General features: G+C 35.8%; 2 protein-coding genes across 2 annotated transcripts in view; both read right to left on the minus strand.

Annotated features, from left to right (window-relative positions):
• LOC107688464 (integrin alpha-9-like) overlaps positions 1 to 10,891 on the minus strand; it is a 97,952-nt gene extending 87,061 nt beyond the window's left edge. Inside the window, exons 1-3 of the mRNA XM_016486173.1 lie at positions 10,518 to 10,891; positions 8,844 to 8,971; positions 1,928 to 2,034 (exon numbers count right to left, since the gene is read on the minus strand). Coding sequence (XP_016341659.1) covers positions 1,928 to 2,034; positions 8,844 to 8,971; positions 10,518 to 10,705 — 423 coding nt within the window. The 5' untranslated portion in view covers positions 10,706 to 10,891. The remainder of the gene's footprint in view (positions 1 to 1,927; positions 2,035 to 8,843; positions 8,972 to 10,517) is intronic.
• Positions 10,892 to 12,900: 2,009 nt separating this feature from the next.
• Positions 12,901 to 15,261, minus strand: part of LOC107688375 (golgin subfamily A member 4-like) — a 40,704-nt gene continuing 38,343 nt past the window's right edge. The window contains exons 24-25 of the mRNA XM_016486065.1: positions 14,325 to 14,411; positions 12,901 to 13,202 (exon numbers count right to left, since the gene is read on the minus strand). Of these exons, the coding sequence (XP_016341551.1) occupies positions 13,188 to 13,202; positions 14,325 to 14,411 (102 nt within the window). The 3' untranslated portion in view covers positions 12,901 to 13,187. The remainder of the gene's footprint in view (positions 13,203 to 14,324; positions 14,412 to 15,261) is intronic.

Raw genomic sequence — 15,261 nt, forward strand, 5'->3', positions numbered from 1 at the left:
ACTCTTTGGTAGATACATTTATAATTTCTATTACATTACTACTACTACTGTTACTACTAATAAAACAGATATCTGGGGGCCCTTAGAATTATCCTAAGTTTCCCCCCCTTAGCGGTGCCCCTGGTTGGCAGTGTGTGTACACATCTACCCTATAATGATAAAAATCCACCCAGTGGGTAGAAAAAAATAACTTGATATGAATTCATGAAATAAATATTTCCAGATAATATTTTCTTAAATTTGCTTTGGCTTTAGCACAGTGGAAATTTAAAAGACAATAATTTAATAAAAAATAATTTATATTTATACATTTTTCTCAAACAGCATAATTTATACATGTAAAACATATAGCTAATGTTATAATTTAGGAAGGGAATCATCTCCTGCAAGAGGATTTTCCAGCGTGTAGCGTGAAAAACAAACGTTTTATACAAATCGGCCTATATGGATAACATAAATTACATATAGCCCACACAAAGCGTGCAAAGAGAGCTCCCTAAAAACCTGTCATTCATCTTAGCTGATTGCGATCTCACAAAGTTCCGTTATAATCAATGAATCTCTCTGTACTGCACAATTAATCTTTTATTTACATCGTTATAATAAGATGGTTCTCGAGCTTGCAGAACTGAGCACTGGACAAAAACTCCAGCGTTTTAAGCGTTGAATGGGTTCTAACTTTAATGCCTCTGATTGGTCATTGCGTTCAATAAATCAACAGGTATACACGGCCGTCTTACCTTAGACCCACCCTGAGTGACCTGTATTGTTTCGACGCCGGAGCAGGGACGTAGACAAGAATGGCTCCATAGTGATTGAGGTGTTTTGTTGTTGGATGTAATAATGAACATAGCAGTCGTCATTTACTCCCGACATCTGAGCTGTTGAAGACGCAGTGGATTACGTTTGTTTTTGAAGATCTTTGCAATCGCTATTCCTAATAACGTGCTAGTTAGCAAGTTTCAGGGCTAAATGCGGCTAAAGTAAACAGTCTTTCAGAGCACGGCTCGTCACCCCACAGAAGAGAGGGGCGGGTCAGCAGAGCTCATCAGCATTTAAAGCAACATGCAAAAAGCGGGTTGAATTATGCAGAGCTGATTTTGACAAGGTAAAAAGGGTGTTTTTTACACTATCACTGAGAAATTTTAACCAAAATATGTTATAGACTTTTCATTAAGACCCTAAAGAATCATATCAACTTGTGGAAAATGGGCATCCGATGACCCCTTTAAGATTTTACTTGTCTTGAAAAAGGCAATCTCATTTTCGTCGGTTAAAAATTTGTTGATGATGAAAATTACAACGAAAATTATTCGTCACCAAAATGAACACTGCTTGGAAATAAGCCACATACCAAAATATCGTGACCTGCACCTGCCTACGTTATTAACTCCAGAAACTGGATTGCATTATGTACCAAGCCCCAACAACAACCCGAACATGTTTAATAAGCTTTGCTTATAATATGTGGGCATGGCAACCCTTCCAGAGCACTCACTACAAAGCAACCTTCCAAACATAAACAAAATGCTATGGCTCTGTCAGCAGTGTTTCGTTAAAATCACCAAACATTAAGAGCCTTTGGTAGCTATAATATTACTTCAAAAATAGCAGATACCAAATGCGAAAGATGGCAAAACATTGCTATAAATGTATTCCTAAGAATCATAAACTTTTGCTGGCCACAGAGTTTATTTTCTGCAAAACCAATTCAATCCAACCAATCCAATCCAAAATCAAATGGAAAAATACTATTGGCTTTTTGTCGAAAAAACCAGGGTGATGATGACTTCCAGGTTGGGCTACAAAATGATGTCATCCCTGCATCACACTATAAGCCATGTGGCTTCAAAACATTTAATCCAATCAGAATTTAGAGTCACAGTTGGGAAAGATTGCTTATTTTCTATAACAAAATGTAACATACCAGAATTTTTCCGTTAGGTTTGTCCTGTCGAGCCAGACTGACCCCCATCCACTCATCATTCCTGTCGCCTTGACACGTCTTCCCGCAGGACTCCCTTTGCTTATTTCCTAGAGTACAGAATGAGAACGTTACTGTAGCCCACAGAGAGACAAACATCTCTGTCTGCAATGAGAAACACGATAATACCACTCTGAGACCAGACAGCCTGAAACAAAAGTCAGACAGTCAATGTTTGAGACTGTTAAATTTGCTTAAATACAGACAATACTGCTTTGTGTTAGTAAGATGAGTACACAAAATATTTGAAATGTAAAACTCATGTGTACCAAATGCAAATATATGGAAGTGTATGAACTTATTCCAATGTTCACAATGCTAGTGGCCAACTGCCCTACTTGGAGAATCAAAGTCTAGAAGCTCTATTTTTATTTCTATTGACCAAATTAACTTCCAATCTCACAAAGCAGTAGCAGAAAGGTGCGTGCAACATACTAAACACTGACTACGTTTACATGGACATCAGTAATCTAATTATTTACCTTATTCTAAATAAGACAATATTATGATTAAGGTGTTTACATGAGTTGCTTTTAGAATATTCCTTTCATGTTCCCGTTTTACATGTTATAGTACATAGTTCGATTAATGGCACACGTCATTACATCACCACGTGACGCCATCCGACGTCCCCTCCAGAATTTCACATATAAACATAGTTCAACTTCGCGATGATGCCATGTACAGTTTTGGGTGTTTCATTTGTAATTTTATGAAAGCTTCAAGTGCAGTTAATTATTTGTACATGCATACAGACGATGGTGGTGCTGAAGCTCTTTTATTTGCCGTCAAATGGTTGACCACTGCCGTGTGTGTATGCTTCGGTAATGCGACTAAAATAGGAATAGTCCACACGTCTTAATTCGAATAGTGTTTACTTCGATTATGACTTTAGCCGGATTAAGGTAAGCAAAAATCTCTGTTTACATGGTAGATTCTTAATCAGAGTATTGTCTTAATCATATTAAAATCGGAGTATTGTTGTCCATGTAAACGTACTGACTGATTAATGAACTTTGGCTTCAAAAGCCATGCAAAACACATCTAGACTATTATTGAAGGATGTTGTGTATACTGCTCTACAAAAAAAGTACCATGATATACCAAAAGGTACCATCGTCATAAATATCATGGTACATTAATATGGTGATCATTTAGTACCATGGTACATAGTCAAATCATGTCACATTTATTTATATAGCACTACATCTAATAAACATTCTTTCAAAGCAGCTTCACGGTAATAAACAGCAAAATAACAGTGTTAGTTTAAAATGTGTGTATTCAGTGTTGACTCAATTTAGTTCAATAACAGTTTCAATGTTTCAGAATTCATCAATTATGAAACTAATTCAATTTAGCTATAATCAGCTCTACAGAAGACAATTTATTTACTTAAGATTTAACACCATATCAGCAGCAGTAGCTATATGCATGGCAAAATCAACAGTATTATGATTGCAATATCATTTCAATACTTTCTACAGAAGACAATACTGTCATTCAGCTCAATTGAGTTCAACTCGATTCATTTCCGTTCGATAAATGTGTCAATGCTGTAAAGTTAATCAATTATCAAACGAATTCAGTTCAGCTATAAAGCAGCTCTACGGAATACAATAGAGAAATACACGAGGGCTGCATTTCCCAAAACCATTGTAAAAACTAAGCAGACTGTAGAGGTAATTTCTATCTATGCTTACGATCCTTTCGGGAAACACAGCCCAGTCTGTTTACTAAAATGTAAGGCTTTAAATAAAAACTCAATGCATGATCACAGTTCATTTACATCAAAAGTTTAGGATTAAAAATGGTTAACACTGGTGACCTCGGAAAATATAAAAGTGAAAATATGAGATATCAGCTTCTTGAATCAGAGATGATCTATTTTGGAGGTATTCTATTGTCTATTTTGGGTATTTAACTGCACAAAAATCGAGGATTTACGAGCAAGGCGTGTTATTCCTGCAGGGAGTTTATCTAAGCATAAGGGTCGGCTTTAATGTTTATCTATGAGCGTTGAGCTACAGCGGACCTCTGAGGGGCAAACTGTGATTGTCCGAAGGAGAAAGAGTGATGGCTCCCGGGACAGCAGCTGTTTTCTTTGGCTCTGGTTCTTTTCTCCTCCTTCTCAGCAGACTGACAGCATTGGTGCGGAGACTTGCAAAACGCCCAACTGAACTAGGATTCCTATTCTACTCCCACCCAGTTTTGAATGAATCAATGCATAACCAGAAATCTTCACACCAGCTCAAAAACTAGTCAATTGTTCTGGCATCTACTTCCTACAAAGACAACATCCTATCTGTCACACTCAAAAGTGATTTGAAATGCCCTACAAGTGTCAAGGAAATAGTGCGCCATATGCAAGACTTCACTTTTGATCAATTTAGTGCATTTTTGCTGATTAAAACTTATAAGAATCTTACTGAACCCAAACTTTTGAGCAGCAGTGTCATGTAGAAAGTTTTAGTGATTCTGCTCCACCAGCAAGACGAGCACTAACCAAGAGAAACTAGCATGAACTTGGATGGAAATTATAGCAGTATTAATAGCAATATTATTTAGTCTTTTATAGCAGCTATTACACGAAGTCTGTCAGGAAACAACCTTTTACCTCCTAAACAGCAGCTTGTCAAAGGTGGGACAATTGGTCCTAATCATGTCTTGTTCGGGTTGTTTGAAGCTAATGCTTTTGCCCCCAAAGCTGCGAAGCATCCAAAGCACACAAAGACGAGCGCCAGATCTCAAGTTAGGAGGGAAACACAAACTGTCAAAAACCAAGATGAAGTTTGCTTGGGATACGGACAAAACATTATTTTCAGCAATTAGCAGCGAAGCACCATCCAAAAAACACTACTCATTGAACACAGATATATTTTACAGGGTCAAGACTGCAGGCAAACAGCGAGAAGAATTCCCTTCTTAAAAACCTTGGCCATCACTTCAAATAAGAAGGCGCAAGGAATGTTCCTCAGACTATAAACATCTCATCAAATCAGCAACCCCGGTTCCCCCCTCGGCCATCTCCGTAACAGACGTGTTTGTTTTCGCATCTGTGTGGGTCCTGAGTGCCGCGTTCTTCTGGTTGTGAAACGCATAGCGAGGGGATGAGAAGTAGGATGAGATCTGGAAGCATGTAGTGAGCGAGCGTGAGCCCGGAGTGTGCTGGTCAGTTAACGGATAACTGAAAGAAAACAAATGCGCATGCTACTTTGATCAGGGCAACTATGATGGAGAGTTGGTCAACAGTGAATGTGGTGAAAGATTTGTCAGGTGAGTATCTTTTTAACACTGTGGGAACAAACCTGATCAACCAATAACAGTTCAGTACAGTGGATGGCAATAGCATGTTGCTCAGCTAGCAATGCAACACTAACACACAAACAGTTTTAATTAGATTTCACTCAATTTCTGTACAATTTGCACTATTGTATGAAATGTAATCAACCCAGGGTCATTGGAAAAATTTGCTCCAAAAAAGTACCTATACAAGTTTCCGGTCGAAATGAGCACTAGTGGTAGTAAAACAAAAACTACTTTTATTCCTTTCCACACAAATTATGATTACGAAGGCAGACTATTGAAAAATAAAGACTTATTTTTGGTAGTTCCTTGCACAATACTATGTTAAGACACTTTTACCATAGTATATTATTTGCAAACTAATACATTTTAATGTTTTTATCACACAAACAACTCCATATGCATGTCTTTTATGACATAGTAAACTTGCTCATTAGCTCACCTGGTACAGTCACTTAAAACACGAGTCAAAAAACTCCACAAAAGAGATCAAAGTCTCATATAAACATGCTAAAATGCATGGTTGCAAATGCTTTTTTATCTCATGTTTGCTGTTGTTAACACTATCAGTTAGGTTTAGCGTAGATGGCATTTAATTTCCGAACTGCTGTGATGCGTACAACGATCAACATAATAAAACAATGCCAGATTCATATTTGTTGGATAAAACTGAATGCACTTCTAGAGCCACTCACTGGACATTTTACTTCACAACATGCGCACAAAACAACATAATATCATTTTGCATAAATGTTGCCACAGGCCTGTTTTCCCAATAAACCTGGAGTGAGTATAAGTATATTTATAATAAACATTTCTCTCATCTTTTATGCCAGTTCTTCCAAACGTTGAACTTGCAATTGCTTTTCCTTTTCCTTGGGGAATACATGCCATGCTGCCTTTGAAATTGGCCAAAATTTTGTTCTGAAATTACACCTATGAAGAATGGAGTCTAGGTAGTCAGCTCTCTAGGTTTTGGAACAGATCTATTCCTATAGTACACTATAAAACACATCCTTCAGTACCCTCATCCCCCAGACAATCAACTGGCTCTATTACTCTAAATAAAGATTGTAATTGCTCATCCTAAATATGGCTTTGAATAGGTTCTGTGTTGCTTAGAAGGAAATAGCATAATTACTGTATTTGATGAAGCTGAGACATACTAGAAAGTGGAGAATTGCTTCCCATAACAACTGAGGACAATGCATTTCACTTTACCAGTAAAGAACTTAAATGAAGGCTGTAAAAATAGAAGAAAGGGTCTGCATTACACAGCTAAAGAATTGCTCAAAATATGCTTGCAATTATCAAGATCAAGACCATTTCGCAACCGATAAATAGCTTCATGTCCGCAAGCAGATGAGTAAATGGTACTGCGATCTGATCTGGAAGTTAAAACGTCTTTGTTTCTTACAAACACACAGCTTTTCACTTCACAAGTCATTAACTGATGGACTGGAGTGGTGTGGATTACTAACTGGCTCTATTACTCTAAATAAAGATTGTAATTGCTCATCCTAAATATGGCTTTGAATAGGTTCTGTGTTGCTTAGAAGGAAATAGCATAATTACTGTATTTGATGAAGCTAAGAAACATACTAGAAAGTGGAGCATTACCTCCCATAACAACTGAGGGCAATGCATTTCACTTTACCAGTAAAGAACTTCAATGAAGGCTGTAAAAATAGAAGAAAGGGTCTGCATTACACAGCTAAAGAATTGCTCAAAATATGCTTGCAATTATCAAGATCAAGACCATTTCGCAACCGATAAATAGCTTCATGTCCGCAAGCAGATGAGTAAATGGTACTGCGATCTGATCTGGAAGTTAAAACGTCTTTGTTTCTTACAAACACACAGCTTTTCACTTCACAAGTCATTAACTGATGGACTGGAGTGGTGTGGATTACTTGTGGATTATTGAGATGTTTTTATCAGCTGTTTGTGGACTGGAGTGGTGTGGATTACTCGTGGATGATTGTGATGTTTTTATCAGCTGTTTGGACTCTCATTCTGACGGCACCCATTCACTGCAGAGGATCCATTGGTGAGCAAGTGACGTAATGCTACATTTCTACAAATCTGTTCTGATGAAGAAACAAACTCATCTACATCTTGGATGGCCTGAGGGTGAGTACATTTTCAGCAAATTTTCATTTTTTGGGTGAACTATTCCTTTAACAGCACTTCAGAGAAACGGAAACTAGTTCACTATATCAGTAGCAATATTTCTCAAGGGGGGCCCATGAAGGGTCTTATCCCAAATGATTCATGTACACTCAAAGCTGGGGCCCCAGGACATGCCTCATTTGCTCATGTGTGTTCTGTCAGTAAGACAGCGCAAGCAGGAGTGTGCGCATTAAAAGCCACACAAACTGCTCTCATCTCTCCACCACAAGAAAAGAGCTTCAAGAGATTTCTACACATTGGATACTTGGCAAGGCCGTTCGGAAAATATTAGCCAAACCATTCATCATTTCTATCAAAATACTTCAGGAGCCAGACTACAGACATTTTAACTGATTTCACACAGTAATATTAATAATGTTAAAAAGAAAAAACAATGATATTGTCAGCTGTCCATCACATAAACAAGCTCACAGTATGATGCATGTTTACAAAAGTAAAAGTGTAAATCGACCCACTATTAGTGCTGAAAATGAGTGTTAGTATAACAGGGGTAATGTGAAAATAACAGGATAAGATAACAACCATGTTTTTGATTAAAACTGGGAGAAAAGTTGTTAAAGTGACAAAAACAAGGCTGCTAAAACAATCGTCCAGGCAGGTTTTCAAATATTGACCGGTCCAAAATCCATCCATGTTTAACTTCATGAGTGATTTCAGTTGTACAGTGGTTTGGGTTTTTTAAACTACCCGTGTAAAACAGTTCTGCTCTTTTACCGGTTGATTTGACTGTGCAGATGGCATCGTCTAACTGTTTTTCATTTAAACTGGTGCTGTCAAACCAAGCACATCTGACACTCACAAAGGATATAATGATAATAGATCAACACATTTTCACTTCCCTTTTTACAAAAGATCTTTAGACACAGTTAGACATCTTTACATAGAGAGCTGTGCAATAATATAGCTACATTTTTTTTGATGATATAAACAATCTCACAGCTGAGATTTGCTATATGGTTCATATTGCTTTACACAAGTATACTGTATGCATCTGAAGAAAGTTATACTTTTTATATAAGTCATACTTTATATACTTATTATTTTATATGGACATACTTTTATATCCAACTTTATATAAAGATCCAGATGATAATATAGTTAATTTTTGTGACAAAAAAAAGTCAGTTAAGATTTGCTATTTAGTCTATAGGCCTACCACTTTATGTGAGGATATGTTTGTGGATAAAGTTGGACATAATACATCCAACTTTATATTTAGAGTCTGACAATAATATAGTCACATTTTTGATTATATAAACAATCACGCAGCTGAGATGTGGCTTTATGTAAACATATTATAGGTATACAGGTAAAGTAAGAGCTACTGCATGTGTACTCTGGATATTTGTGAGATACACACCTCTGCCGAGGTCCATCTCAGTGCAGCGTTGCTCTGGGTTGTTGCGGATTCGGCACTTGTATACAGCTCCAGGTGATTGAACCGAACTGCTGAATGATGAGTTTGCTCTGGGAGCCCCAACCACAATCCTACAGACATCACGAGAAACAGTGTCACTGTACATCACAATACAACTACACACACAACCTGGGATGCCTGGGACAGATTTATACAAATGGAAAACAAAACTAGACTTTGTAGGTCTGTTTTTTGTCTGTAAGTGTCATGGATGAATAATAGGGAAGCCTAATAAATGAATTAGCCCTGGAGGTGGTTTTGCCTTGTCATACTGTCATGGTTTGGCTCTACAATTCGGTGATGCAAGAACTACATCATCATCTCCACTGAAGCAAAGGCAATGTTTTGGGCGCTGGCCAGTGTTTCCCTTTAAACTTTAGGACAGCCCTTGGAAGAAAGGCTTAACATCTGTAGTCATGAGGGACGTTGCAAAAAGTTGCATGTCTGAAATGTAATGGCAAGAGTTGAGTCATAAAAGTAAGGGGAAACATTGTACTTTTGTTAGCATGAGCTGAGTAAAGCTAATGCATGTACATAACAGTCATGAGGGACGTTGCAAAAAGTTGCATGTCTGAAATGTAATGGCAAGAGTTGAGTCATAAAAGTAAGGGAAAACATTGTACTTTTGTTAGCATGAGCTGAGTAAAGCTAATGCATGTACATAAGTGTAATTATTTTGTGGTGCTGCTTGTAATCACAGTTTAAAAGCTCTAAATGTCTTGCATTAGATTAGACAACAAAACAGCAAACCAAATGTCATTCTCCAAATGCATAAGGAGCTTTTTCCAGAATTACTTGAATAACTCACTTGTTCATTCATGCTCAGAGACTGGTTTGAAATCAAAACATATGCAACTTGGTTTGGTTTTTATCATCTTACGCAATACTAATACACATTTTAATAGTCCAAATAATTTTTAAAGCCACAGTGACAATCCAACACCAAGATAAATCAAAATAAACAAGACAAGTTACACAGAAAACGTAAATAATTCACCTAGCGCTAAACCAATATTAGCGCTCGCTTTAGGTAACCATAGCGACGGAAAAGCGAGCGCTCTCATCATTTATTATTTTATTACAAATTGATTTAAGACAAAACTGTTAAAAATACATTTAAGTTTACATTTGACATACTATGCTAGCGGCGTCAATGTTATGACATTTATCGTGTTTTTTTTTTAACATGCGGCTATAGGGGTCTTTTAGGTTACATTTAGACCACTGTTTTAATTATTCATATATCATTAAGAACATTTCAGTGACCACAAAAGTTTAATTACGCGATTATTTTCACCTGAGAAAACTGACATTTAACCTTAACGTTACCTGAGGAGGTAACCTTGGCAACTGAAGACCGCTCGAGCGCTTACCGTTAGGAAAGTAACGGCAAAATGTAAGTACTGACTATTCATATATATATATAATAAAACTTTATTTTTGATTTTTATAAAGTCTTTAAGACAGTTTACCTTTGTACCAGGGACGCCAAAAGACAATTTGAGACAAACCTCAACAGACTAAAGTGAGGTAATACTAATTTTCACCATTAAAACAACTACAAAGACGCAAACCTGACTGTATAAATGCTTATTCCATTCCAGACCAAGTACTCACCAGCGTGTGTTGTCATGGACGTGCTCCAGCACCGAATATCCAAAAAACGTCGCATCTGGTCCTCGGAACACCACGGGATGTTGTAAGTCAATGTTGAAGGAATAAGCCAATGAAACCAAACACAAACACACAAAAACTTCCAAAGCGCTTCTTCTCCGTGTAGAAAATTCCGTCATTCTGTTGCGCATCCTCAGTGTTCAACCTGATGAGAACTTTATAAAAGCTATTCAATCTGTCTATAAAGTCCCAAAATGGAAAAACTACATTTATACGATTACACGACTTCCTTTTCTTAAATGTGGGAATCAAGCGCATGCAAACAGGGTTTGAGTTTGTGGATCGGAGGTTTGGGTCAGGATAGCGCGCTCATCGCAGGGCTCTTCTCTTCTGATGCGTCTCTGGAGTTTCTCTTGGCATTAAAGCGCTGCGCTCGAGATGACGCGTGCGTTGTTGCGCGCCAGCGTCACATTTCACGTTACAGGCCGAGGAGCGCGTGGCGCCGCGTCCACTGGCGACACCTACCACCAGCGCTCAGTACTGCAGCTCATTACTGGCGTACATATTTACATACTGTAAAAGTTTTACACACTGTGACAGGTTTGGTCAATAGTCTGTTTAAAAAGGAGATCCTTGGTTTTTCTATATTTGGCGAAAATGTAAAATGCATGAATATATATATATATATACACACACTGCCGTTCAAAAGTTTGGGATCAGTAAGATTTGTTGTTTTTTTAAAGTCTCTTCTGCTCATCAAGGCTGCATTTATTTGATCAGAAATACATAAAAAACTGTAATATTGTGAAATATTATTGCAATTTAAAATAAAGGTTTTCTATTTGAATATACTTTAAAATGTAATTTATTCCTATGAGGCAAAGCTGGATTTTCATCAGCATCATTACTCCAGTCTGCAGTATCACATGATCCTTCAGAAATCATTCTAATATGCTGATTTATTACCAATGTTGGAAACAGTTGTGCTGCTTAATGTCTGTTTTTATATAATATGTGATACTTTTTTCAGGATTCTTTGATGAATAAAAAGTTAAAAAGCACTTTTTTTTTTAGAATAAATCTTTTGTAACTATACACTACCATTCAATAGTTTGGGGTCAGTATTTTATTATTATTTTTTTTTTTTTAAGAAATGCCTTTATTCAGGTTCCAAAAAAAAAATTAAAATTAACAAAATTGTTTTCAATATTGATAATAAATCAGCATTTAAGAATGATTTCTGAAGGATCATGTGATACTGAAGACTGGAGTAATGATGCTGGAGAAAATGCAGTTTTGCATCACAGGAATAAATTACATTTTAAAGTATATTAAAATAAAAAAAACATTATTTTAAATTGTAATAATATTTCACAACATTACTGTTTTTTTTCTGTTTCTGATCAAATAAATGCAGCATTGATAAACAGAAGAGACTTCTTTAAAAAAAATTACAAATCTTACTGATCCCAAACTTTTGAACAGCAGTATATATACTAAATTATTATAAATAAATATACTATATATAATTTTAAGCATCTGAATACTGACACTAAAAATGGTGATCATGTTTTTGTTTTTTTGGAGATATATATTCTGCTGTGTATTAATCTACACTTACTTCTCTCTCTCTATATATATATATACACACACATACACAGTGTGTAATGCAAATTTGCTCATTCTCTGGAGTATATCTGAATGCTGACACCATAAAATAGTGATAGTTTAATGCTTTTGTTTTTTGGTGGTCCCTGTATCATGGTATATGAATATGGTAATCATTCAGCATCACAATATCTCTTGTACAAAATCTTTGCATATTTATACATTAGTTGGCCAACAGTGACTATATTATAGTGAGAATTAATCTGATGCTTAACCAGTCTTACCTGACAACCGCAACATACAGCAATGTTACCAGAGCTTCTGCATGCAGAAAAAAAGAGGATTTGAATGTAGTGTAAATAAAACTTTATTAGTTGTCTTAAAATGTATTAACCGCCTCAAAGTGCCCTATGACAGAGATTTATAGCCTTTTTTTTCCCAACAATGATTATTTACAATACGAAGCGTGGTTCTAACTAGTCAGTTTCCCCGAAAATACAGTATTAAGTTACAAAAACAAACAAAAAAACATAGTAAACAATCAGCATACTATGAGCCTGTGTCTTTATATCGTACATGTGCTGTGCAGATAGTTAAAGGGTAATTTCATCTTACCTTAAAACAGAAAAAAAGACAAAATAATTCAGGAAAAATAGAGAGAATCAAGCAAACTGAAACTTACAATCAAAATGATTGCACAAGTCTTCAAATCATACAAATGCAGCTTTAAAAAAAGAACTGTCTACCCAAAAAAAAAAAAAAAATTTTTTTAAAAGAATAAAAAGAGAAAGCAAGAAAAATTCATGTAATAAATTATTTCTGACAAGCTACAAATTTAAGAATATTCTTTAAATTCTCTCAATTTCTTAATCTAACCAAGTTCCCTTGTACCATTAACCGCACACACATACATATCGCTCTCACACACACGCATACATATTGCATATCGCTCACACACACAGATAAGCAGAGCAGGCTCTTTCATGTCAGTAGCATCTCTCAGCAGCAGCAGCTGGAGAATCTGTCGTTCGGTCAGTCAGGTTCAGGCACGGTTCTGGTTCCACCTTACCGGAGCCAAGGCTGTAAAACACACAGATGGGGAACAGAAGCCCAGTTACTTCAACTAAGAGCTGCAAGCACATGCATTAAAATCACTAGCCAAAAACATGACGCCATCTGAATAAACGTGACAACTCATTAGCTAGATACAATGCTTGGGTTTTGCAGGAGGTTGCCAGGGTGTTGCTATGCTGTTCCTAAGGAGTTTGAGAGATTTTTAGCACGTTACTACGCAGTTACTATTACTGTTACAATGTTCTACTACAGTTACTATGATCTACTATGGTGTTTGAATTTTATTATTATTTTTCAAGAAATTAATACTTTTATTCAGCAAAGATGCATTGTATTTACTTCGCAGTACAGACATAATGTTACAAAAATTTCTATTTCTAAAAAAATTGGAGCTTTTGAATTTTCTATTCATCAAAGAATCGTGAAAATAAAATGTATCAGTTTCCACAAAAATATGAAGCAGCATTGATCATAACCAGAAATGTTTTTTGAACAGTAAATCAGCATATTAGAATGATTTCTGAAGGATCATGTGAGTAATGATGCTGAAAATTCAGCTTTGATCACAGGAATAAATTACATTTTACTTTATATTACAATAGAAAAGTTATTTTAAATTGTAATAATATTCCATAATATTTCTGTTTTTACTGTATTTTTTTAACAAATAAATGCAGCCTTGGTGAGCAGAAGAGACTTAAATCGAAAAATCTAAACATTAAAAAAATCTAAACGGTAAATAGTTACAGAACAGTGATTTCCTGAATGAGTGGTTTATCAAAAAGCAAAGAAGCAACTAAACAACTGGAGAAATTGAAATAAATGTCAGGAATTCAGTTTCCTGATATAATGATACTATATCAAATTAATGGAACACTGGAAAGGAAACAGTGAGCACACTGCAGAAACCTGATAACAAACCATAAAGTATTTGATAAGAACCACATATGTGCTTCATTTAGCATCCGATCGGCTCCCTCTCAGCACATGAACTGCAGAATGAACATCAGTGCTGTACATCTGGGACGCCTGTTTCAGCCAGTTTGTTAACATATGGAGAGTTATGGAGAGTCTTTGAAGGCTACGCTTAAACTCACAGCTGCTTCTGCATACTAAAGACACGCTCACCATCACACGGGAATCCTCACGCTCCAGAACCTTCTGCGCCTGGTCCGGAGGAAACTTCAGCATGGATGTTATAACTTTGGCCATTGTCTGAAGAAACAAGACGCAACAAAAAACAAAAAGAGATGAAACTGAAATTCTGCATTTAATATTACAGTATGTTATTTAAGAGCAAGAAATGACAACTTAAAGGGATAGTTCACCAAAAAAATTAAAATTCTGTCATCATTTATTCACCCTCAAGTTGTAAGAAGATATTTTAAAGAATGTGTGTAAACAAACAGTTGATGGTCCCCATTGACTTCCACAGTAAGGAAAAAATACAATGGAAGTCAATGGGGACCAGGGATTTTTATTTTTGGGTAAACTATGTCTTTAAAATGATTATATTTGTTCATCAGTCATGTTACCTGTTTTCACCTATCAGGTCTTTATATAACTAAATGAGTCTCATATTATAGGGGGGGAATAACAGTTTAATAGGAAAACCACACAAAGGAGTGAAGCATACATGAATGTACAGTGGTGTTTTTACACTATTATAGAGTTTCATGAAATGTTGTGCCAGAATGGAAATTGGGAGTATTTTACAGAAAACAGAACCTCAATGTTATTTTAGTAATATTTATATTCAATTATAGTATTTATTCATTTTTCTAATTAAATTGTATTTTAGTTTTGTTTTTATTTTAGTCATTTTATGTGCTTTTATCATTTTTATTAATTGTTTAATATATATATATATATATACATATATACACAAACACAAATTTTAGTATTATATACGCTATTATATAAATTAAGTTTTAATTTTAGTTTAAGTTTTATTAACTTTAGTATGTGCTTTTGTCATTGTTATTGTTTATATTAAAGCAATAAGCCCCAAGAAGCCGTGGTTTACAGTGAATTTATAACGGCTAAGGGGCGTTGTTAGGCAAGC

This window comes from Sinocyclocheilus anshuiensis, unplaced genomic scaffold (genome assembly GCF_001515605.1).
Source record: "Sinocyclocheilus anshuiensis isolate Anshui unplaced genomic scaffold, SAMN03320099.WGS_v1.1 scaffold265, whole genome shotgun sequence".
In the NCBI taxonomy this organism is placed as follows: Eukaryota; Metazoa; Chordata; class Actinopteri; order Cypriniformes; family Cyprinidae; genus Sinocyclocheilus; species Sinocyclocheilus anshuiensis.